General features: G+C 33.7%; 1 protein-coding gene across 1 annotated transcript in view; it reads right to left on the bottom strand.

Annotated features, from left to right (window-relative positions):
* The window catches only part of mRpS31 (mitochondrial ribosomal protein S31), a 44,129-nt gene that overhangs the window by 5,713 nt on the left and 12,699 nt on the right, over positions 1 to 25,717 (bottom strand). The window contains exons 3-7 of the mRNA XM_089107994.1: positions 25,117 to 25,244; positions 23,755 to 23,827; positions 19,156 to 19,288; positions 7,098 to 7,262; positions 2,541 to 2,791 (exon numbers count right to left, since the gene is read on the bottom strand). Of these exons, the coding sequence (XP_088964120.1) occupies positions 2,541 to 2,791; positions 7,098 to 7,262; positions 19,156 to 19,288; positions 23,755 to 23,827; positions 25,117 to 25,244 (750 nt within the window). The remainder of the gene's footprint in view (positions 1 to 2,540; positions 2,792 to 7,097; positions 7,263 to 19,155; positions 19,289 to 23,754; positions 23,828 to 25,116; positions 25,245 to 25,717) is intronic.

Genomic DNA, 25,717 nt, shown 5'->3' with positions numbered 1-25,717 from the left:
TGGAGACCATTTTGACCTCAAGTGCAAAGATTTAAATTTTACACATGTACACACCTCAATGTCCACATCAGATCTCGATCACGTTGTTACGTCCGCAAATCTCAGGATTTCGCCTGTCAAGGTTGTGCTTGATTTTCAGCTGTCTGATCACTTACCAATACAGTTCTCAGCCGAGATTCCTTGCCACAGCTCAGATACAAAAACGCAAACTACTTCAAAAACACCTCCTAGGTCTCGCCGTGATTGGCGTAAAATTAACCATGTTTTATTTCAAGAAGAAGCCGCCAGAGTCCTTAGTAAGATCCGTGTCCCTTTTCATCTTCTCTCTGGATTAACTGCTCTTTCAAGGGAGGAAACACAACTATCAGTTGACTTTTATTGCGCAGAAATTGGCCATGCCCTTCGCTGTGCTGAAAAAGCTGCTGTCCCTCTAAGTAGACCCCGTCGTCATACCCTTCCAGGCTGGTCTGAAAATCCAGAGTTAGTGGATACCCATTCTAAGTCTAAATTTTTGCTTCAACTTTGGGTTTCTTGTGGACGACCCCGTTCGGGGGTAGTCAATTCAATCCGCCTGCTCACAAAAAGAAAATTCGCAAAGGAGCTAAAAGCTCACAGAAAAAAGATGATTGATATCGAATCTACACGGGCCAAAATTAATCCGTCTCTCCTTTGGCGTTTTCTTTCCTCTAAAAGCGACGAGTCTTTATCCGCATCTGCTATCCCTGATTCTGAATGGTACGCATATTCTGGGTCAGAATTTTCGCCTCCTGACCCAGCCCTCAACGAAAGATACGAAGCTGAGTTGGACAACTTCTTATATAGTTGTCCTCGGAGTGATTATCTTGTAACGGAGGGAGCTGTATGTAGGGCCATCTCTCACCTAAAACCTAAACAATCTTTTGGGATTGACAGGATCAGTGCACTCCATCTAAAAAGTGGTGGGCCCGCTCTCATTAGTCATGTAACCCTCCTGATGCAGATTATCCTCATTCAGGGTATTGTCCCAACCCCTTTCTCAATTGGAGACCTTACACCAGTTCCTCAAAAAGGAAAAGTTACCATACAATGCTCCTCTTTCCGTCCAATCACGGTTGCTATCACTCTCTGCAAGTTATTTGAACTTTTATTCGCAGATGAGTTTGAAAAAATGTGTTTGATGACCACGGTCAGCTTTGTAACCAGTCCATAAAGGTGCCCGTCAGGGAGCAGTTTTATCCCCCAATTTCTTCAATAACTACATTATTGAACCTCAAGACAGCTGTCCTTCATCATGCATTCTCAGTTCCATTGACATCTCCCTAGTATGCTATGCTGATGACACGCTGAATCTCAGTCGGACGCTTAACCGCCTTTCAGAAATATTTTCATGTCTGCAGTCCAACTACGAGAAAGTCGGTCTGAGATTTAACTCACAAAAGTCGGAAGTGTTGTTTTATAATTGAAAGAATGACCCTCCTACTAATATCACACTAGGTGATTGTTCAGTAAAACCAGTTGATAAAATAGTATATCTGGGGCTTCCAATAGGTTCCTCATTACAGCATACCCGTTCCCTCCTGATCTCACATCTTTAAGGGCGAATATCCAGCTCCTATGCTTTGATCGTTAAATCCACTCTGAGATTTAACCGTCCACTACTGGCAAGTATTTACAACGCTACCGCTCTGCCACATATATTATATGTGACCCCTTTCTGGAATTTATTGGCAAAACGTGAAAAGTCTAAAATCCGCTCTATATTTTTCCGTTTTGCAAAGTACGGTACCTACTAAAATTGCCACCTTGGACAAAAAATAGTTTTCTGATTTGGTGCTATAACGTAGCGGACCCAAATCTAGCTGTTGAGACACTTATTAGCCGGCAAAAAACAAAACCAGCAATTCTAAAGCACGAGTGGGCCAGTTTGCTTGTTTAGTTTTCCTCTTGTTTCCTTTTTATTTTTTTTATTTATTTTTTTTTTTCTCCTTTCAAAAGTTGTTTTCTTTGTTGCTGTTTTCGAAGTAGTTGTTGTTTATTTTGTAATCTTTGAGTATGCTATCTTTCAGTTTCCACTTTTCGTACTTTTTTGTATACTATTTAATAAGTTGTTGCTTTTGTTGTTATTATTATCGTTTTGTTTCCTCTTTTCGTATTTTTGTATACTCTGTCATTGTACATTTATTGTATACGACGGGTTTTCAATATATATTATATATGATTATATATATATATTTCTTGAAAACGGCTCTATATTTTTATCCATGAAATATATATATATATATATATATATATATATATATATATATATATATATATATATATATATATATATATATATATATATATATATATATATATATATATATATATATATATATATATATATATATAAGTAAGTAGACCGAATTAAAGAATTCGACTTTTCACCAGTGTGTCCGTGTATAAATTCTTCATTTTTAGTCATATTGCAGTTTTTTTCATTGCGCAAAACGGTAAAAGCTGAAACACATTTGTCTTCTCTTTTGTATAGAAAGAAAAAGAGAAAATTGTCAGTGGCCTACCATTTTCATTGTCAATTGGAAACTTCCATAGCTTTCCTTGTTCGGTCCATTGTATCATTTCTTCAAATCCATTAGCCGGAAGGGATAAAACACACATTTGTAGTGCCCTCTCCTTTGCTTTGTCCCACGTTGCCATTCCTGACTTCAACCCAGATGGTGTAAGGATCGGTTTTCCCTGGCCGTCAATGAATATTCCAAGGGGTTCTGCCTCGAAAAGCCTAGTTTTGCCGGCTTGATAAGCACCTGTTCGCCTGTAATAGATATTCAAAATAAAAAAATTAACTCTTTTATCTTTCTTTAAAAGTTTTCAGTTTAACTTCTGAAAAACTTTTTCTCTTCTACTATCTAGAAATATAGAAATTTTATAGACTTTAAATGAAAGTATGAGGCACCATGGCGAATTTTGTATACTTTCACGGGCCTTTAGGACACCGTATCCTTTAAGATGAACTTAAAGACCTCGAAATAAATTATCGAAAATAGTCCCATTCTCAAAAACAAGGAAGCTTTATTTTTACCAATAATATCGTGGAACACAGTCCAAACGCTTATCCGGAATCAAAATGTGTACAAGATTTAATTATTATGACCTGACGCATACATTTTTTGTTGAAGCAATTAGAGAAAAAAAACAAGCTGGCAATACCATTTTCACAGTTGACGCCCCTCCTCTCAGCACATATAAGAGAAAAATCCAGGAGTAGCCTTGACAACAGGTGCAGTAGAAGCCAAAAGCTGAAAAGGACTGACAATTATTTCTTTTGTTCTTTGTCTTCTTACTTAAAATAAAGTCAGTAATTCTAATTACCTTGGGGAAAAGGTAGGAATCCCGAAAGAAATTTCTTTCAACAATCCTTTGAAGTTCTGTAATCCGTACGTAAAACTTTTTTCTGCTTTAAGGTTCTTAATCTACCAAGATCTTTAAGTTCTTTAAGATCTTTAAGATCTTTAAGTTCCAATGGATTTTTAATGATACTTCAAATCTTTAAAATATAGTTTTGCTATATACAACTTGATTTTACCTTATGGGATGCTTAATGTCGCGCAACTGGATTTTTTTCAACTACAAAATTTAATCCTTGTATTTCAAACCAAAGGAAATCTGAAGCACTCTCATGTTAAGAGCATATTCAAATTATTTTTTTAAACTATTTTGAGGGACATTAGGAATCCATTTCAGACTTACAATTTGAGTTTCAAGTTCGAACTTGGAAATGGATGGCCTTTAGTCAGAGAAACAAAGTCAATATTTTGCACGGAAACTGGCTTTCCCAATATCTTAAGAAATTGGTTTCCCAATTTCTGATATTTAGAATCAAAGTTAACCTAATTTAACTTAACCTAATCTAAACTAACATAATCTAACCTGACCTGATAGGTTGCATAAGAATGAAAAAGCTGACTCGCAAAGCTAATTGATTCAAAGCAGAGAAAAAACATTCCCCAGTGAATGTCGACAAATATATATATATATATATATATATATATATATATATATATATATATATATATATATATATATATATATATATATATATATATATATATATATATATATATATATATATATATATATATATATATATATATATATATATATATATATATATATATATATATATATATATATATATATATATATATATATATATATATATATATATATATATATATATATATATATGATGGACGGTTAGGTTAGATTATATTTGGTTAGACGAAGTTAGGTTGGTTTAGGTTAGCTTAAGTTAGGTTTTTAACCCATTTCTGATATTTAGAACCAAAGTTAACCTAACCTAATCTAACTTAACCTAATCTAAACTAACATAATCTAATCTGACCTAACTTTTACCATCATAGGTTGCATAAGACTGAAAAAGCTGACTCGAAAAAGCTAATCGAAGCAGAGAAAAAGGAATTTCAAACATTCACCGGCGAATGTCGACATTAACTAGATTTTGGACATTCGCCGTAACATATAGATAAAATCAAATTTATCAAGCATTAAACATAAAGAGAATATTTTATTTCGTATTTAAAATGTAAATTTGCTAGTTATTTTCTTATTTAAAACACTAAAAAAACGGAAAAAAAATTCGTTGAATTCATTTTCTAGTCAATTTTACAGACCATTCTCTAAAATTCAACAAAAAATATTTTCAGCTTCTATTTTTTTCAAATTTAAATAGCAAAGGATCCCCTTTTAGAAAACTATATTATTTTATGAAAATCTATTTTCAATCAAATGAGTAAAAAAATGAAAATATCAAAAATAGACCTCACAAAAAGACCCAAGTATAAAAACGATGCCTCTCAATCCAGCATAAAACAACACACACAACTGAAGGACGGGAGGGGGGGGGGCAAGCTCTTGTCCCCTTCCAAAGTATCGGGGTTTCTGCTTCTCCCCCCTACAATTTTCTGCTTTAAGTAAAAACTGATCGCCCCTATCCTCATTGGACAACAACAAGAGTAACCAGGGAGATGACACTTAGGGAAGAGGTGCGAGGCGAAGAGGTTCTTTCAATTAGGGAAGAAGTAAGGGAGGGGAACTTCATTCTTAAAGAATAGCAATATACATTTACTTAAAAAAACACAATTCTATTGTTCAAGACTTTATTGGATGGAGGAGGTCAAAGCAATTTCAAATCCCTCCCTCCCCTAAATGTATATCCTAAAATGAATCCCCTTCAAAGACATGCGTATTCAGATAGAAGCTCTTTTGATATTGTTTTACCTTAGATTCATAGCTATTTACATCTACTGAGTAAATTTTCAACTCCTTCAGACATATTGAAAAAGAATAATGGTTTTCAGACGACTGTAAAGTATAATTTAAGGCCATTAAAATAGCCTTTGCCATACTTTATTCGACCCTCATATATTCAAAATTTTTCGTCTCCTGAGCCCATTGTCGAACATATCTTGTATTTTCAGGCATTTTTTTATTGGTATTTCTAAATACATATATTCAGCTTGTATTTTCAACAATATCTCGTCAATAGAAAAGAATCTGAGATCTACTGTTGCCTTTAAGGACTAAATATGATATTAATAATATCATAACAATTTATGTTTTACGTAAAAAGTAAAATATACAGACATATAAATATAAATTATAAATTACAAATTATTAAGTATAGCTTATAAAATTATAGTTTATAAAATATACGATTATACAATTAATTTTTTAATATATTTGTAATTTATAAATTATCGAGTATAAACGAAATGTATAATAATAATAATCTGTATTTAAAAGCCAATTAAAGCCATATACAAAAAGACAAATACTAAAGAAAAATTACACTTCATTTGACATCCTTCCCATCAATACAAAATTTTCTACTGCCACAATATAACGGGGAGTCCTATATTATAAATTATAATTGTATAAAAGACACAAAGGTATTTATTTAAAGATATAATTGTGAGCCATGTGTTATAGTAGAGGAAAATGGACTATTTTAATTAAAATCGTCAGTAAATAATGGTGTTTTACTGGGCTTTACTTCGTTTTTAATCGAAAATAGCCCTTTACAAATATTTCTAACCAGATAATGCAATTAAAACACGTGTTCAATGTGAGTGCTGACAAGTAATGGCTCCAAAAGACGTTTGAATTTGGGGAGTGCTAAGGAGCTAAAATCATAAGAACTATTTGAGATTGAGAATGCTTAGACACAATTTATAATTTTGTCAAGGCCGTACCCAGGATTTTTTTCGGAGGGGGTTTTACTTAAAGATTTTGTTAAATATCTACCAAATCATATTATTGAGTTAGGACTAAAGTGAATACACCATGCGATGCCTTTTTTTATGCTGATTACGAATATAATAAGCTTTTGTAGTATAAATGAATTACAGCCCCCCCCCCCTATATATGCCAAACCAACCCCTTCAGTAGCATATATAGGGGGGGGGGCTGAAATTCATTTCTAATAGAAATGCTTATTATATTCGTAATCGGCATGAAAAAAGGCATCGAATGGTGTATTCACTTTAGTCCTAACTCAATAATACGATTTGGTAGATATTTATCAAGATTTTTTTCGGGGGGGGGGGTTACGCAAAAAAACGTAGAAAAAAACATACAAAATTTTTTTGTATCCATTTTTATTATGTTTTTACGAGTCAGACAAACATTTGGGGGGGGGGGGGGTTCAAACCGCCCTACCCCCCGCCGCAGGGTACGGCCTTGAATTTTATAATATTCACAGAAAAGCAGTCGTAATTAGCGAGGTATTTGTATTTTACTGCATTTTAGTAGTTGTGAAAACTGTCACTGGATTACAAGATGCTTTATTTACTTTTATCATTGGGACACATGCATTTAAGCATCTCAAATTATATAATCTTTGCTACAACCTCTGAAGATTTCAATTGTGCATTTCTTGTCAAAAAGCTACAAATGGCTTAAATAATAATCAGTGAGCTGTCTTAACTAATTTTGATGGTTCCAAGTTCCCCAACTCTCATACTGTCTAGTCTGATAGCAGTTCACTAACAGTACGATTTTTAAAGGGATCCCCCAAGATTGGCTTCAGCCACTCTCACCTTTCAAATCTCTTTCCTTCATCTCCTTTCTTTTCTCCAAGCTTTTGTTTAACAGCTGCTGCTTTTTCTGCTTCTTTCGCTTTAATGGCTTCTTCAGCTTTTCTTTTATTTTCTTCTTCTTGGCGTACTCTTGCCTTTAAACCTGTTATGGCTCCAAGAAGCTCCCTAAAACGAAACAAATTCATTAGAAAGCATTGAATAAAGTGAGCCACTTTGCCACCACTCTTGAAACGGTGGTCAGCCAGTGAGAACTAGTGAAAAAACCAGCAAAAAATTTCACAAATCTATAATTAAATGAATATTCATCTCATTCGTTCGAATCATTTCATCTATGTACCGTCATAAATAGGTTAAACCACTAACCAGTCATAAATGGTTAAGCTATGGCAGAAAATGGTTTCAAGCAACCATGGGATGTGACTATTTGTATTCTGGCTCATATGTCTAATCAAAAGCGAAACTCGTGATGGCCTCCCAAGAAACTTTTCGAAAAAAAAAAAGATGGATTTGAATACCTTTCCAAGAAAGATTGCCAACAATAAATTTTATCATTTTTATTTTGTAAACATATTTATTAATACTTAATTAATAATAAATAAAATTAAATAATAACTAACTATTTATTGTTGCTTATCGGTTACCAAACTACTGATAAACGAAAATTTATAAATCACATGAATCTAGATTTTACGAATTTACAACAAATAAATTTATATAATTCAAACATAAAAACGAATTATTTTGAAATATTATAATTAATCACGTCAACCTAAATTTTATGAATTCATATCAATTTTATTTATAAAATACTCTGTGAACCAATTATTTTTATATGTAGATAAAAATAAACTACACTGCTATGGGGAAGGAACCGTTTGCTATTAGCAAAGATGGTGCAATGGTGCAAATGGGTCGAATTCTGGCTGGCGGCATTGTAGTATCAGAAGGATTGACCTGACTCCTTTTGATTTGTAAAAATGTAATAAAACTACCATCTGTCGAATATGTAAACATTAAAGCTAGAGATTAACTAGGATATTGAACGAAAAGAAAATTAAAACAACTTTGAAACTTGATTTTGAAAGCTAATACTAAATTCTTATTCACGATACTCCATTTGGACTAATCAACGTTTTCAATCTTATTTGACAGACAAATTGGAATGGAAGAAATAATATCAACATTCAAAAAGACACATTGAAATATTATGTCGGGAAAAATCCGTCTTTTTATATACTGTATGTCTTTTATATATCAGTCTTTTTATGTATAAATATTATGTCGGGAAAAAGCCCTTCGTCATTCGAAAAGGTTTACAGGCAGCCAAGATGAAACATTTTTATAAAAATTTTCATCAACAACCAATGCTTTTTATAAGTTGAGCAATACACTCAAACAAATAAAAGTTCAAATGGGGATAAGTACTGTTTATTAGCTTAAGAACATAAATATAACTTGAAAGTAGTTTGAATATTAATAAACAAACCTAGCTCGTGCAACTGATCCCTCGTTTAACTGATCCACGTCCAACTGAACCTATTTAACCAAACACTCGTGCAACTCGAGTTTAACCGAGCCCCCATGCAACTCAACCCTCATACAATAAAGCCCCCGTTTAAAACAGCATTGTTTGACTCAACCCCATTACAATCAAGCCCATTCAGTTCAACTATCCTTAAATCAACAATAAATCTAGAAAATGTAAGTCAGTCCATTTTATCGGAAGTGATAAATGTAGAATCAAATGAAATAGTCTTTATTTATTAGTTAACTCTTATATAAGCTCTTTTTGTTCTGCTTTAATGCAAAACTATTGTTCCTCTCTCTCTCTAAAAACAAGCAATTTTTCCTTCTGTATCGTACACTTGAAATGTGCAAAAGTTTTCGCGCTCAGAGACCTAAGACACCTGAATTTCACGATTACAGCAATGGGGTTGACTGAGAATTGAGTCAAGTAGGGTTGGATTAAATGGGTATTGAGTTAAACGGGAGTTGAATTGCATGGAGTTTGAGTTACATGGACGTTGAGTTAAATGGGGGTTGAGTTAGATAGGGTCCAGTTGAATAAGGGTTGGTTTAAATGGGGGTAGACTTCCAAGGGGGTTAGTTGAATAGGGTTGAGTTAAACTGGGTTCAGCTAAATGGGTCGAGTTGAACGGGGTTTCAGCTACACAAACACCATACACGCAATTTCCCGAATTAATTTGAATTAAAGACCTTGAATAGACAAGAAAATGTGAGTTTCTATTTTCTGAACAATGCAACATTAAACATGAAAATGGAAAATGTATCTTCCAGTACTCATAAACCTAAAAGATAAACCCTTCAAAGAGAGCCAACCTGACTTGTACCGAAAGCATGTTCATAAGTTAAGTTCATAAGTTTATAAATCCACATTCATAAACAAATAAATAAATTAGACAACACTTTCACGCTGGAGAAAACCTATGAGTGTTTGCTATCGCGCGAAATTCCACGTAACTACTTACCTATTAACTCAACTATTTACATAAACCTCGACTATTTAATTAAGACTATTATAAATAAAACAAAAATAGATAAACTATAACCTACATAAAAAAATAATAATACTAATAAAAAAATAAAAAAAAATATAGAAAAATAAATAAATAACTGAATTAAAAATATTAATAGATAAATAAAATATAAAAGAAAAATAATACTACTACTACTAACAACTCACCGCAGCACCAAGCCGCCTGAAGCCAACACAGCTACGCACGATCTTCCTCCATCCCAATCTATTCAAAGCCTCCCTTTTTACACCCGCCCACGAAGTTCCCATTTCCTTTAAATCTTTCTTTATGACGTCCTGCCACCCCAGACGGGGACGACCTGCTTTCCGTTTAGCCCTAGATGGTTGGCCGAAAAGAACAATCTTCGGCAATCTGTCATCCTTCATCAGCACAACGTGCCCTAACCACCTCAACCTTTCTTTCCTTATAGCCCTAGAGATCGGTATTGAACCACAGTTTTCGTATAGCCTATTGTTTGATATACGGTCAGTCAGCCGGGTACCCAGAACAATCCTTAAGCAATTTCTCTGGAAAACATCTAGCAAATCTTCATCCGCTCTTCGGAGCGTCCATGCTTCAGAGCCATATTTGACAACTGTCATCACTGTAGCTTCTAATATTCTAATCTTGGTTTGCAGACTTATCTTCCTATTCTTCCAAACTTTTTTTAACTGTGAAAAAACACCCTGAGTCTTGGCTATTCTATTTTTAACATCTTCACTGCTCCCACCAGCTTTACTAATAATACTACCAAGGTAAGTGAAGCTGCCCGCCTGATCAATCTTTTCATTACCCAAGGTCACCTTTTCATCTTCACTTATTCCTAGCCTTAGTGACTTAGTATTCATAACATTAATTTTCGAACCAATTCTAGCCCCCTGAACTCGCAAAACCTCTAAAAGTTCATTCATTTAGCTCATACTTTCATCTAGGGTGCTTAAATCATCAGCATAATCCAAGTTTAGGGGACTTTTTCTTCCCCATTTGGTTCCATGGTCTCCAATTGCCTTTTTTGTGTTCCTTAAGATTATGTTCAGCAAAATGATTCACATATAAGGGAATAGAACCCAACGCTGATGAACTCCTAATTTAATGCGAAACCAGCTGCTAACCTCGTTTCATACCTTAGCTGCAGCAGTTTTATTCTTGTACATAGCACTAATCACTTTAATATATTTGTCTGGTATACCATACAAAGATAAAACCTTCACTAAAGCTCTTCTATCAACAGAATCGAACGCTTGCTCGTAATCTATAAAACTGAGGACCATTATTATTAGTCTAAGACTCAATTATTGGCCTAAGAGCAAAGGCTTAGCTAACACATCCTCTACCTTTTCTAAAACCACACTGTTCTTCTCTCAAGAATTTGTCTATCACATCTCTCAGTCTACAACGTATCACATTACTAAGCAATTTTTTAACTACAGAGACCAAACTCTCGCCTTGATAGTTACCACACTCACTCTTATCACCTTTCTTATGAAGTGGCTTAATTAAGGTTTCCCCTTTTTTCAAAAATCCTATTCATAATCTTCAATAACTTATTTCTAACCTCAGAGCCACCATATTTAAGAAACTCATTTACCACCCAATCAGCACCTGGAGCCTTATTATTCTTTAATCCTTTTAGTACTGTTGCTAATTTCTCCTCACAAAACAAATCTTCCGTCAAATCCAAAGTATCACGAACTTTATCATTTTCATCTATATTTTGTCCTGCAACTCTATCTCGGTTAAGTAAGTTCTCAAAAGGTTCGGCCCATCTCTCTTTAGTTTTTTCCTTATCGCTAATTGCGACCCCATTCCTATCTTTAACTGGGACAAGTCCGGATTGACTTCTCCCTCTCAATTTGTTAATGTACCAGTACAATATTTTACTATTATGCCGTCTAGCTGCATATTCCAGATCCTCGGCAATTTTATCCATGGCCTCCACTTCACACCTCCTTAGTTCGTATTTTAATGCTTTCTCCACTTTCTTTACATTTCTTTTGTTTTCATACGATCTATCACTCAGATAATTCTTGTACAAGTCCTTTTTCCTTTCTATTCAACATAAAGCTTTTTCACTAATATTCTTAGCTGCAGTTCTAGCTTTCTTCCCTAATACACCTTCAGCAACTTCACAAATTATTTTTCTAAAATTATTCCAACCATCTTCCACATTATCAAATTTTAAACTCTCAAGTTTAGCATTCAACTGTTCCTGGAAAGTTTCTCTCAAATTCTCATCCTGGAGTCTACCAACATCATAACTTCCCGGGAGGTAGTTACCCTTCCGATATTTCAGTTTTAAATTAACCCTCGACACTACTAGATGGTGATCTTTACTTTTAACATTAATAATAGCACTCCTTTAGACGCTAGTATCCTGTATTGATCCTGTCAGTCTTGGTTTACTATAGCATGATCAATAAGGTTTTCTGTCTTACACTCACGTGAATACCATGTTAACTTATGAGCCCTTTTATGACCAAACACCGTATTGGTTATAACTAGATTGTTGTACCTACAAAATTGCAAAAGTCTGTATCCATTACTGTTTTCTTTTCGTAGACAATATTTACCTAGGCTGGGATACCATCTATCCCTATTTCTACCAACCTGGAAGATATAATCTGCCAATAAAAACATGATATTTCTACCTGGGACCTTGTCTATTTGCTCCTGTAACTGTAAGTAAAATTCATCTGAGTCCCTAGTATCTCCGTCAGGCGGTTCTACAGGGGTGTATACTACTATAACTGATACCCTGAACTTTTTAGTCATAAAATGAGCAATTAGTATTCTATTATTAATACCTTCCTAGCCTAAACAAAACTTAGCAGCTTCTTTATTCATCATGAGCCCTACTCCCTGTCTTTGTACCCCATCCTTCCTGCCTGAGTAAACAAATTCTATATCACCTTGTTCGATACCACTTACTTGAGAAAAATAAGTTTCTAAAGCTCCTTATATGTTCAGCTCAGGCTACTTGAATTCGCTTATTAACCTGTCGATATAATGATCATTTTTTAACGTTGTAACACTACAAGTTCCAATTTTCATTTTGTCCAAATCGCTGGACATTCATTGGCCTCGTTGATAGAACTAGTCTTAGAAACCCGTATAGGGCGAGGATTTCATATCTTCTCAAATCTATGGAAAAGTAATTAAGGTAGTTTAGAACCGGACAGCAACAAGTCCCTGGGATCTCCATGAATGGATGCTTTGTGCAATCCTGGGCCCATCTTGGTCACAACATGGTTTTCAGCCCTTGGCGATGCTCTTCTATCAACAAGAGTCGAAATCCTGCACAGACATTCTCAAGCCTATTACCTCCGACTCATTATATATTCATGCCTACAAATATTATGCTACTACGGGGAGGCACCCCATAATAGATAAATCAGCTAGGAAGAGGTTTTTCAGCCCAAAGACGCCCATCTAAACATACCAAGCCCAGAAGAAATGTCCATTAGTCAGAATTCCGTGCGAATGCTGTGTCGTTTACTAGGCTATAGTTTCCTCGAGGGTCGCCACTCCTCAAGTGAGAATAGAGTTGACCGCAAGGTCCCCAGTCTTGCAGGTACCCCGAAAAGGTCGAGGCAACCCTTTGCAGAGGCCGTTGTCCATAGATCTGGATCTTACGCCCTGCCACAGTTATCCTCCTATAGAAGATCCTCCCGTGATGGTGTTCATCATCACCGGGCCCTTTAAGCCATTACTGGGAGAAGGTTTGCAACTCATGGGACTTGTGGACAAACCAGTGGGTCCTTTTGAGTGTACAGTTGAAGGGCCTTCTTCCTCCTCCGCCTGTATTTATGACCGCGGGCGAGGGTGTCCCAGATTATATTATGGACCCCCAGGGACCAGGTCCCCCCTTGGTCCGTGCCTCCTATGAAGGTACCGAAACACGCAAACTACTTATAAATATATATAACTCACTGAATATATAAGTTATATACAGAAATATAGAACTCACTGAAATATTTAACCTACTACTTATAAATATATATAACTCACTGAATATATAAGTTATATACAGAAATATAGAACTCACTGACATATTTAACCTAATACTTATAAATATATATAACTCACTGAATATATAAGTTACAGAAATGTATAACTTACTGACATATTTAACCTACTACTTATAAATATATATAACACACTGAATACATAAGTTATATATAAAAATATATAACTTACTGACATATTTAACCTACTACTTATAAATATATATAACTAACTGAATATATAAGTTATATACAGAAATATATAACTTACTGACATATTTAACCTACTACTTATAAATATAGGCTATATAACTCACTGAATATCAAACAGTTCGTGGTAACGAACTGTAAGTAAGAAGCGACCCGGCTCAATGGTAACCGAAACTCTAGAAAACGGTATTTTGATACAAATAGATACATCAAAAGAATCAGATTTTAATTCTGATTTCAAATATAAAAGTTTCATCAAGATTAATTCTACCAATCAAAAGTTACGTGCCTGAGAAAATGTGGCTGATTTTACAAAAAAGGAGGGAAGACCCCCTAAAAACAATAGAACTTGCTGAAAATCACACAATCAGATTCCGCATATCAGAGAGCCCTACTGTAGAGGTTTCAAGCTCCTGTCTGGAAGAATATGGAATTTTGTATTTTTTGCCACAAGAAAGATCACGGATGTGTGGTTATTTGTTTGTTTGTTTGTTTTTTTTTTTCACCAGGGGTGATCTTATCGACCTAGTTGTCCTAAAATATCGTGAGAGGGCTCATTAGAATGGAAATTAAAAGTTCTAGTGCCCTTTTGAAGTGACCAAAAAAAATGGAGGGCAACTAGGCCCCCTCCCACGCTCATTTTTTTCTCAAAGTGACCTGATCAAAATTTTGAGATAGCCATTTTGTTCAGCATGTTCGAAAATATAATAAGTATGTCTTTTAGGATGATTTGATCCCCCGAAGTTCCCGGGAGGAGGGCTGAAAGTTATGAACTTTACCCAATGTTAACATATAGTATTGGTTATTTGGAAGTATACAGATGTTTTCAGGGGAGATTTTTCCTGGTAGTGGGGGGGGGTCGGGAGTTATGTGGGAGGATCTTTCCACGAAGGAAGTTTTCATTGGGGAAGGGACATTGCTATGAAGGGGACGCCGGACTTCCCAGCATCATTTAAAAAAGGATCAGGTAATATAAAATCAGGATCAGGTAATATTTAATATAAAAAAACAAGTATTTCAACTGCAATAGCAGCAACATCGAAACTTTAAACAAACAGAAAATATTACATATATGATTGGGTTCACCCCCTAGTCAATACCTCGCTCTTTAAGCCAAAGATTTTTTAGTACTTTCATAAGAGCTATTTATTCTAATTAACGGCCTTTTTTATTAAGCGGTCATTTTTAAATAATTGGAAAAAAATTCGAACTTTCGCTTAAAGAGCAAGGTATTGACTAGGGGGTGAACCCCCAAATAAACAAATTAAAAATATATGAATATAGAAGTTCGTTACGTAAGTTAATTCGTAAGTTACGTATATTTATTACTAATAAAAACGTTCGTAAATAAAATTAAACAAGTTTCGAGAAGGCCCTTTAACTAAATAGAAGTACATTAATATGAAAATTTTGTTTTAATTATTCCTGTACGGTGAGCCAAGATCAAAACCTGCATTTATTCAAAAACGTTCAAAAATTAAATAAAAAAAAAGTTTTTAAACTGAAAGTAAGGAGCGACATTAAAACTTAAAACGAACAGAAATTATTCTGTATATGAAAGAGACTGTCCCCTCCTCAACGCCTCGCTCTTTACGCTAAAGTTTGACTCTGTCTCACAACTTTATTTTTTAAAAAAATAAAAAACGTTATCGTAAATATCGAAGCGTTGAGGAGGGGACAGTCTCTTTCATATACAGAATAATTTCTGTTCGTTTTAAGTTTTAATGTCGCTCCTTACTTTCAGTTTAAAAAACTTGTTTTTTTATTTAATATAAGTTATATACAGAAATATATAACTTACTGACATATTTAACCTACTACTTATAAATATATATAACTCACTGAATATATAAGTTATATACAGAAATATATAACTTACTGACATATTTAACCTACTACTTATAAATATATATATAACTCCCTCTCGCGGTTTAACATGTTCTGTAAAACCCGCAAAAATTTGATTTGAATACAATTTTTGATTTAGCAAAAATTTTCTGAAATTTTGTATGCATACAAAGCTCGAGATTGACATGTGGACGGAGGGGACAAAGATTTTTGGAATCATGTCCTTTGCAATATATCCGAATAAGCGGTCGGATTTCAGCCAAACTTGATAAGCAGTAAAAATGTGTGCCTTCGTTGTGCTTTTGGGGTATCCATACATAATTCAACCTCTAATTGGGGGAGGGGGATAGGATTTATAAATTGTTTTCGTTTGACAATCTACCAAAGGGGATTTTCATATTTCGACCAAAATCGGTGGATAATAGAATAGATTTATTTAATAAAACGAGCTTTCACAGTTTTGGCCTAGACCGCAACTAAATAACGCTATATTTTTTTACAACATTGGTCACTAAATTGAAAGAAAAAAAAAGCAGAAGAAAAAAAATTACGAACGATTAAATGCACTGACAAAAAAAGAGACGAAAGAGCTCACGAAACGATTTGTACCGCATCTTGGGGGTTCAAGCTTGAATTTGCTTCGGGGAGGTGGTAGTAACGAACGGTGCTTCTCACATGCGAGTAACGAATGTCCAAACTTGAGCATTAGTTCATATCGGCGCTCACGGAGAGACGAAATTTTCAGCGACTCGAGAGCAGACTCATAAGACGCGTGATTTGAAACGAGTATGATTTTTGTAGCACGTGTCTGCACAGTTTCGATGTTACTACTAAGGTATTCAGTATTGTGCACTTGTGGGCCCCAGACTGGGCATGTGTACTCGAGTAATGGCCGCACATAACATAAATATGCGAGTCTGAGTTGTGTTGTAAAAAAACCTAGGCGCCGCAAAGCCAATAACAATCTTAAGGCGTCATTTCTTTTTTCACTAGATTTGCAACATCCGGGCAAAGGAGCAGAGGTAATCTTTTAACAATGGCTATTGAGGATCAGAAATCGACTTGACGTCTGTGGGAAATGAAAAGAGAGGAGGGGCGGTTAGCTAACTTCTAGCCATAATCATACCAGCCCAAAGGGTACGTCGGATCCCAAACAAACATGGTAGGAAGTAAAAGCTTGGCTCAAAGTGTTGCTTCTAGTAGTCTGATATCAAATGCAATATTTGTGGGAGGAGAGGAAGGATTCTACATCTCTGCATCTTCTGCATCTCTTATATTAAACTTGATTACTAGGCAGACTGCCGGAACTTTTTCAACAAAAACCGGTCAACGAACAAAGCTATGATCAAACGTCTTCGCTAGATCAAACGTCTATGATGAAAAGGCTACGTTCTTGTCATCGACATCCATAAGTAATGACTATTTAATTTCTATTGAAATTAGGTTTCCACTTAACTTACTTAATCCCAAGATTGAAATTTCTAACACCCTGCTAGAAATCAAATATGTTGAAGTAGTGGGCCCATGCTTGAATACCCTTCGCGGGCGGGGGGAGGGGATGAAGGTAGGCATAATCTAGAAGAAGTTAAATTCAAATAATAGCCCTCCGTATCTCGTCATAGCAACCTCTATCCACCATACTGGAGAATACCCAACCTCAGGGGTCAAAGTTCCCCTTATTATAAATTAAATTTTAATATCTCGTTGTCTATTCCCAATACATTTGGAAAAGATATTTGGACACATATGGCAAAAAACTTGCACTTAATCTTGACTGAACGGTGTAAAAGCTATACAGTAGCATATTCGTTTCAAACAGCGTTATTAGTGACAGTTTAGGCTGACAAAAGACCTGACAATTTCGACTAGATTTGGTATGGATTAGCATCTAGAACTTTTGTGGCAACTGTAGAAGGTTAAAGTCCTATCCGATAGATATGTCACTTGTGTTGCTCCGCAACTGTGAACAATCGACCACAGTTGTTACAGCTGTTATAGGGGCCTTCGCAAAAGATATCAAGTCTTGTTTCTTCTTTTTTCCTTGTCGTTTGTTGCAGTGGCTTTATTCGTTGATATTATTTTTTTTGGGGGGGGGGGGACCAATGCTTTAATTTACTTCAGTTTGGATGCAATGTTATAATTCGATGCTTGTGCAGAGTTCGGCGAAACGAAGGTAGACCTCATTCGCAATCAAATTTTTTTAAACCATAAATTTTAATCCCCAGAACGGAACTTCAATAAACACCAAAAACACAATAATTGAGCACTATGATGGTCCTCTAACACACTTCTCGCACTCCAACAATTGAAGCCAGAGCCAGCTACACACCAGATCTCAGCACAAACGTACGAAGCTGTTTTTTCCACCTTATATATCTTTTTTATTTGTCAAGGCATTTTTTAGTCAAGGCCTTCAAAATCCTTTAAAAAATATTTTGACGAAGAACAATTTGGACTAAATAATGTTGAGCTTGAGACCAAAAATCTTTGACGGATCCAAGTTTGGTCAAATTGAAGAAAATTGCTGCCATCCTCTTGGCTTCTACGAACAAGTGAAGACATTTTTTGTAATAAAACAAATCACACATCAATGAAGACGAAAAATGGGGTCAAAATATTTTTTGTAATAAAACAAATCACACATCAATAAAGACGAATAAAGAATTCAAAATATTGAATTTTGTGATACCAGCCTCGTTCATTTGAACTTGAATCGTCTGATATTGATCAATGTTTTCTTTAAGCTAGTGGCAGAGACAGGGAAATACTTAGGAGGGGGAGGGGTACATATTTTGAATTTTGTAATAGAAACAAAGATATCATTGACACAGCTTTACCCCCCTTCCCCTTCCCCCTAAAAAAAAAGAAAGGTGTCTGAACCCCATCTGGAATGCAATACTTAGATACTATGTACTTTCATATTGTACTTAAAATATTTTAACTATTATTTAATGATTTAGTTACTAGAAAATTTGTTCAAGTTTTGGCAATTTTCTTCCTTTTGGGGAGGGGAAGGCACAAGGGCAGAGGACCCAGTCACTCTTTTTCGCACGCAAGTGCCTTAAATGAGATATCCACATATCTTCAAGAATCGGAAACATTAAATTGTAAATAAAAATACAACTAAAAAATTTATACCTAATATAAATACAACTATTATAGGAAAACAACATTAATCTGCCATGATATCGAAGCCTCCGATGGAAATAGTTAAAATAGTTAAATTGTTTACAGAAAAAAGGAGCCTTGAAACGCACTTTAAAATCATTTAAAGTAGAAGGCAGCCAAATTCCATAAAAAAGGGACAAAAAAAAATCAAGCAAAATTTTAGGGCACAAGAAACCTAAAAATTAATTTAGGGGGATTTAAAAAATAGGGGGATTGACCCCCCCCCCACACACACACATGATATACACACAAATATTATACGTTGTAGAATCGCAGTAAAATAAAACTTACTCTTTGTCATAAGCAGGTAAGCCACGTTCAGCGACTTGGACACGAGCCAAAAGTTCCTGCTTGACGACGTCTTTATCATTAGTTCCCTTTAGAACATCTGCAACTCCTTTAGCAGCTGCTTCAATTGGTGATGCTAAAAGAATCTTTAGTTGAATTGGTGACATAATTACATACCATGTTTAAATATGAGCCGCATGAGTTTTAATTTTATCGAAGCCAAATATCTAAGAGTTGTCTCTAGATAGTCATAAAAGGCTACTTTACTGAAATCGTCAAAAGTCAGCGAGGGAAGGCCACAGAAACTTATGGCAAGGATGCACAAAGATAGTCATCCATTCATAGGTCTTTTTCTTAAAATATCTCACAGCCATTTCTGTCTTTTCATTTTTTATAAACTATAAAAATTTTATTAGCTTCTCTCATTTTAAGAAGAAAAGCACCCTTTCAGCCCTTTTTATTCGTTGACACACAAGATTTCGCCTCAATTTTTTAGGAAACCAAGAGACTTTCTAGGAAGGTCACGACCAGAGAAAACCCCAGCTTCACGTCATTTTTAGGAGCATTTTCCCGTTTTAGCAACTATTTTATAAAGTTCCGGATCTTAGTTCGACCCAAAGTCAACCTCCATCCCTTCTCTAATGACCATTTGTCTATTCAACTATAAAAAAAAAATGTGGTTAATCCGTAGTATGGTTCATTTTGACTACTAAAGTTATTATATTAATTTTGTTCTTGCCAGAATTAAAATCCAGATTAATCCGTCCGATGAAAAAAAAAATCAAAAACTTGAACGTAGTAAGAATTAGATAAGCTAGTTTATCCACACAAATTTAAAATTAAACTACTTCTGTTAAATTCAGAATGAAACTAAAATCAATGTAGCAAATGATGACAGCCATCTCAATTATTTTGTTGAAAAATCCCATTCTTGTAGTAAATTAACCTTCTCGCGAAGCGGTTTACTTTGGGGTCTTGATTGGTTCACCAGTGACCTAGTTTAAACCACCAAAAACTTTATAAATACATGTTCCCCATGTCTCTATTGATTCCCCATGTCTCTATTGATTGATATCTGAAAAATATGTTTTCTTTTCTTTTTGTTTGTCTACATGTTAAACATTTATTATTAGAAATTCAAAATAAGATCTGTTCATAATGAATAAAATGGTTCGAGATTCGTAGCCTACATTATTAGACGTAACACATTAAAATTATTTTCTATATTTATTTGGTTCTCAAGGAACTTATAAATTTCAATTTCTTCCAAAACATGTTTGATCTTCTCTTCTTAGCCGTAGAAATAATCAAAAAACCAAAAGTTTCGATATGAAAATTCCTTTTTGCCGTAATTTTGATACATGTAAAAATTGTAGTTGCACAAGCAAAGTTTTGCTAATAAAAGTAAAAAAAAGGAATCTAAAAACATGATTTTATTCTATCTACTCTCCTGAAAAATTAACATCTTGTACGCACAAAAAAAAATTAAAAAAAAGACAGAACCAAGCGAGGGTAATTTTCAACCAATGATTAAAACGAAAATTAGAAACAGAAATTTCATCAAAGACCTCCGCTAGGCCCCTTCAATGCTAGAAAAAGAAACAAGAAACATATATTTTATCTCTTTAAACGGGCAATAATTGTATGGTTATTTACGTATGTATGTATTTTTTTTTCGAAAACGGCTCTGTATTTTTTAGGGAATATTGGCATTCTGGGATTTTCTGGCCTGAAAAACCGATCTAGATAGGTCACGAGTTAGATAAAATTCGTTAAGAGCCTTAACTTTGGAAAGAAATAATTTTATATATATATATATATATATATATATATATATATATATATATATATATATATATATATATATATATATATATATATATGTATATATACATATATTATATATATATATATATATATATATATATATATATATATATATATATATATATATATATATACATATTTATATATACATAACAACGATGGAAGCAAAATAGTGACTGAAATAGTGGCAAAAAAAAAATGGAAGACCATTTGAAAACTGCATGGGGTATGAATTTTTTCCTTGCGATTAATGCAGCCTTTCACTAGCGATTTGTATGAAAACTATTAATTTATCATTTTTTTTCTTGAGAAAGAATTTGAGCTAAATCTATTTTGATTAAATTATCATAAACAGACTTTATAAAAATATCACCAGTATCTCTGCTTAAATGTATAGCCACTGTGTTTACATGACATGTTTACATCCTGTAACATAACAATTTCTGAATTACTACAGCTGATATGTTCATGAAAATAAAATCTGCAGTTCAGGGAGGCTTTTCTTTCAATTTGAAAGTCTCTTTGATAGAATTATAGAAAGAAAGCTCATATAAAGCATATAGAAAGCTCAATAAGCCATTTCTGAAATTACTGAAGTGTGTGATCAATATGAACTTTGCCATAAAAAAAATGATTAGCTGTACAAACACTCCTTCTTTAAGTCTTTACTTGTCCTATCTTTTGTATAGGGCATATTTAAAAAGACTTGACAAATGTTTTACAGAATATTTATTTTGCTTTTAAAGTACAGTAGGATGCGCAATTTGTACTAAAAAAGAGAAAAAAGGCTCTTCTGGAGAAAAAAACGCATAAAAACTCCATGCCCAGCCAGCGGGGAAACATTCAAACAGACAAGCCGTCTCGGAAAGATTGCATTTAAGTTGAATTCTGTAGAACTCAGAAGTCTGCGGAATTCGGTAGAACTTACAGTTTAATTGTTTGTTTCTGAAATTACTGAAGGCATTAAAAAGGTACGAGTTAGCACAAAAACATTAAATACTTCTTAAGTTTTTACATTTCCTATCTTTCCCATGGTCAAAAAAAAACAACAACTTGACAAAAGTTTCACAGACTTAAAATAAATTAAGATATTAATTTTAACTAGCTTTTAATTGTGCTAAAATTCCGCCAAAGTTCTTTTCAGTTTTCACGCGAATTTAGTCTGTTCAGGAAAATCACATAGTACTTATTCTCCATGGACTCGGTATCTTCTGTTAGTATTCAATATGATTACCATTTTTAGAAGGTTATTACGCTGTTCGTATATAACGAAAAATCAGAGACCATTAATTACAGAAAATTGCCTGTAAAGAATAGGAGTTTGAAGTTTCATTCCAATATTTTAGATTTGCTTGCGAAAAACTAAGGTTTTGTCTAACAAATGCTACGAATTATGATACGAATTTTTTATAACTCTCTAAAACTAAACCTAATAAATAAATAATTAATAAAATGTAATATAATATAAATAATGTTTGCAATATTATTCGATTCTAAATATACGTCTAATTTCTCTTCAGTTCCTCAATTTGAGATTGATCTTTGAGCACAAGGTATTTTTCTTTTCATTTAGTGATTTTTTTTTAGAAATTCTAGGTTTAGTGAAAAACTAAGGTTTTGTCAAACAAATGGTAAGAAGTTAATTTTGACTCTCTAAAACTAGAACTAAAAAAAATGAAATAAAAAAAAATTCTATTGTAACAACTTTCATATAATACATTAAAGCATAGTCGAAAACCTACGGAGGGATTTGAAATTGTTCCTAATATAAGGGAATAAGGTCTGATACTTCAGAGAATAAACTTTTGTGGGCGTTTCAATTAAAATGAACTTATATTTGATATTCTTCCTAAATTATCATATGCTTGTGTTTTCTGTGTGTTAAGTAAGTATCTTGAATTAGGGGTATGCTAGCAAAAAGAATGAATTTTACCTGCCCTTGGGAAATAAAAAAAGAAGTTACTAAACAAATGTGTGTGGGTTTGACTTAAACTCAAAAGTGACATAGTCCTAAAGTGACAGCCCCCGAACAAGGAGAGAACGTTTCTTCCTTTTTAAAGAGCTTCATATCTGCAATGCATAGTGAATATTTCATGGATAAGCTGCAGAGAGATATGTACGAGAAAGATATGTAAATTTTCCCGTTTTTAGAAATTTCGTCGTAAATCTTATGGTCATCCAGCCCAGACTACACAAAATAAAATTATTTAAGAGGTCTACTAAATTAGTTTTCATTATTCGTATTTTATAAACAATTTTTTTAGCATCAGTCGTACACAAATCTACCAGTATTCTATGGTTATCTTTATAGCTTCTTGAGAAGAAGCAGCTGCAGCACAGTATATATCTATTCTGGAAAAAGTAATCATTGTCACATTATTCATATTGTCACCAATATTTCACATGGACATTATTTACGATATTTTATTCAGCAGTTGGGCATTTATCAAATTACCTACGCTTTCAGCCCCGTTGAAAACTGGACAGAACCCATTTGTTTCGATGCAAGAAGCAAATACAAAGTATGAAACCTCTGAACACTTCCTTGAAAAAAAAATTCAATTTTTAAACTTCTGTAGGAAATATTTTTCTTTGCACATACAATTTTGTATTTTTAGAGCAACATTCAGCAGAAACAGGGAGCTAAGATTTAGTTGTTATTATATAAACAACTAAATAATATTGTATTATATAAATATTGTACTATATAAATAAATATTGTATTATATAATAAATATTGTATTATATAAACATGAAAGTAAAAAAAATATATACTTTTATCTGCTTTCTTCTTCTGCAATTTGCTTTTTGGTCGTGCCAAGTTTATTTTTGTCTCTGTGGTCTCTTCCTGGAATTAAGCATAAACATAATATGAGATTAATTTATTTACGATGAAACTTTCAGTTTAGATTTTTTCTTACTTACTAGTAATAAATAAATACTCAAAAATACTAAAATAAAAACACTGCACATGACATCTTTAGTAATAATGGGAAAACTATATGGAAATACATTCTAGAACCCAGCACTAACCACATAACAAGGATAAATCAGGGTTGCCAGTAAGAATTTCACAATGCACCAAGATTCACTTGCAAAAAAATGCCAGGTTCTAAAATAAAATCTAAATATGTGGAATAATAATTTGCAACAAAAACTTGGCTTTTGTTTTTTAAATAAAAATGATAATATATATATTTTTTGAAGGTTATTATTAATATACAAACTTTCCTACGATCCCAAGCTCAGGGCTGAAGTACAAAGATCTTGGAAAAAATATAATAGAGCAGCAGCCCTAGCATAACTGAAACCCAGTGTATATTAAATGCACAAACAGGCCCGCGACCTTCTTTGCAAATATTGAAAATTTTTCAATATTTTTCAATTTTAACTTCAATTTTCCAATCTTTACTTCAAGTTTCCCATTTTTTTAATATTCAATTCAATTTTTCAATATTTACTTTTAAAAACGCATCAAACATTTGTTTATATTTTGTTACCTTTTTACGGGTCGGACAAAAATTTCGGATCGAGGTGAACCTCCTCCTGGAAACTTTTGACCTGAGAGGGAAGGACAGTTTGTTTGTAAAATTATGGTCAGTCCGTACTTACAGCAAAACTCGCTATTTAGCGTTTTTTTCAGTTTAATTTATTTCAGGTTTAGGGAGTGTATTACATTTCAAATAATTTCCAATATATTTGATTACGGCGCTGGTGCAGACAACTTCAATATACTTAACTATACTGACACGGATCTTGAAAGTCAGTTACCATCTACAACGGAAGCTGTTGACACAGATGTGAAGAAGGATTTGTACCATTGGAGGTTGAGCCCATAGCATCCTGGTAACTGAATAGGTAGCTCTGACAATCCATGTTAGGTCACATAGGATCCCACTGCAACAAATGTCTTAATTGGGCAAAGAGCCAGCCGATTAAAGAATAACTTGTCCAACACGGTGCTTCAACGAAAAAGTATTCCCACAGGAACCTTCTACTGATTTCTTCAAAGGAATATCAAGGAACGTTTATAGCTATTTTGGAAAATACGATTAGTCAAATGGGGACAATCATGCAAAAATAATATGAACAAAATAAAATAACAATATTTAATACAAAGACTGTAGATAAACTCACTTGAGGAAATCCTTTTAGCAGAGCTTGTAGCCTTTTCTGAGCAGCTTCTAGTTTTGCACTATCAGGAACAGCAGCTTCTTTCTTTATATTTATGCGATGTGTCTTGGGTTTAGTCTTTACAGCTGATACTAAATAAAAAAAACAAATACAAATAAACAAAAAAAAACGAAAATACATAGCCGCTTATCATATATTAATCATACTATATCTTTCCCTTTTATTTTTGCCATTAACTTATTTCTGCAAAATGACACATTTAAGAATGAATTCATTTTTTGAAGCAAGGAAGGTCTGTTACTTAAAAATATCATATTTTTGGCATGAAATATCAGTTTCTGTACAATTTCGGGCATAATCGTCAAAATTTACCGCCAGAGAAAGGAGTCTCCGCCTTTTGTTGTCAAGGTCTCAAAATAGGGATAAATCAAGCATTGGAGGTAGGTCAATCTTTGAATACAAGCAATTTTTTTAATGAGCTGTCCGGTCAGAAAAATCAAAACACCTTCTGAGCAAAGAGACGTGATAACCATGGTTAACATTCAGTACAAAGATACTTTCAAAATTAAACAGAAAAATATAGAATAGGAAAGAGACAGAGGTA

The sequence above is a fragment of the Artemia sp. Qi Xiang Cuo genome, chromosome 2, assembly GCF_049724085.1.
Source record: "Artemia sp. Qi Xiang Cuo chromosome 2, ASM4972408v1, whole genome shotgun sequence".
In the NCBI taxonomy this organism is placed as follows: Eukaryota; Metazoa; Arthropoda; class Branchiopoda; order Anostraca; family Artemiidae; genus Artemia; species Artemia sp. Qi Xiang Cuo.
Note: the sequence above shows the minus strand (reverse complement) of the source record. Positions and strands in the feature narration are given on the sequence as shown.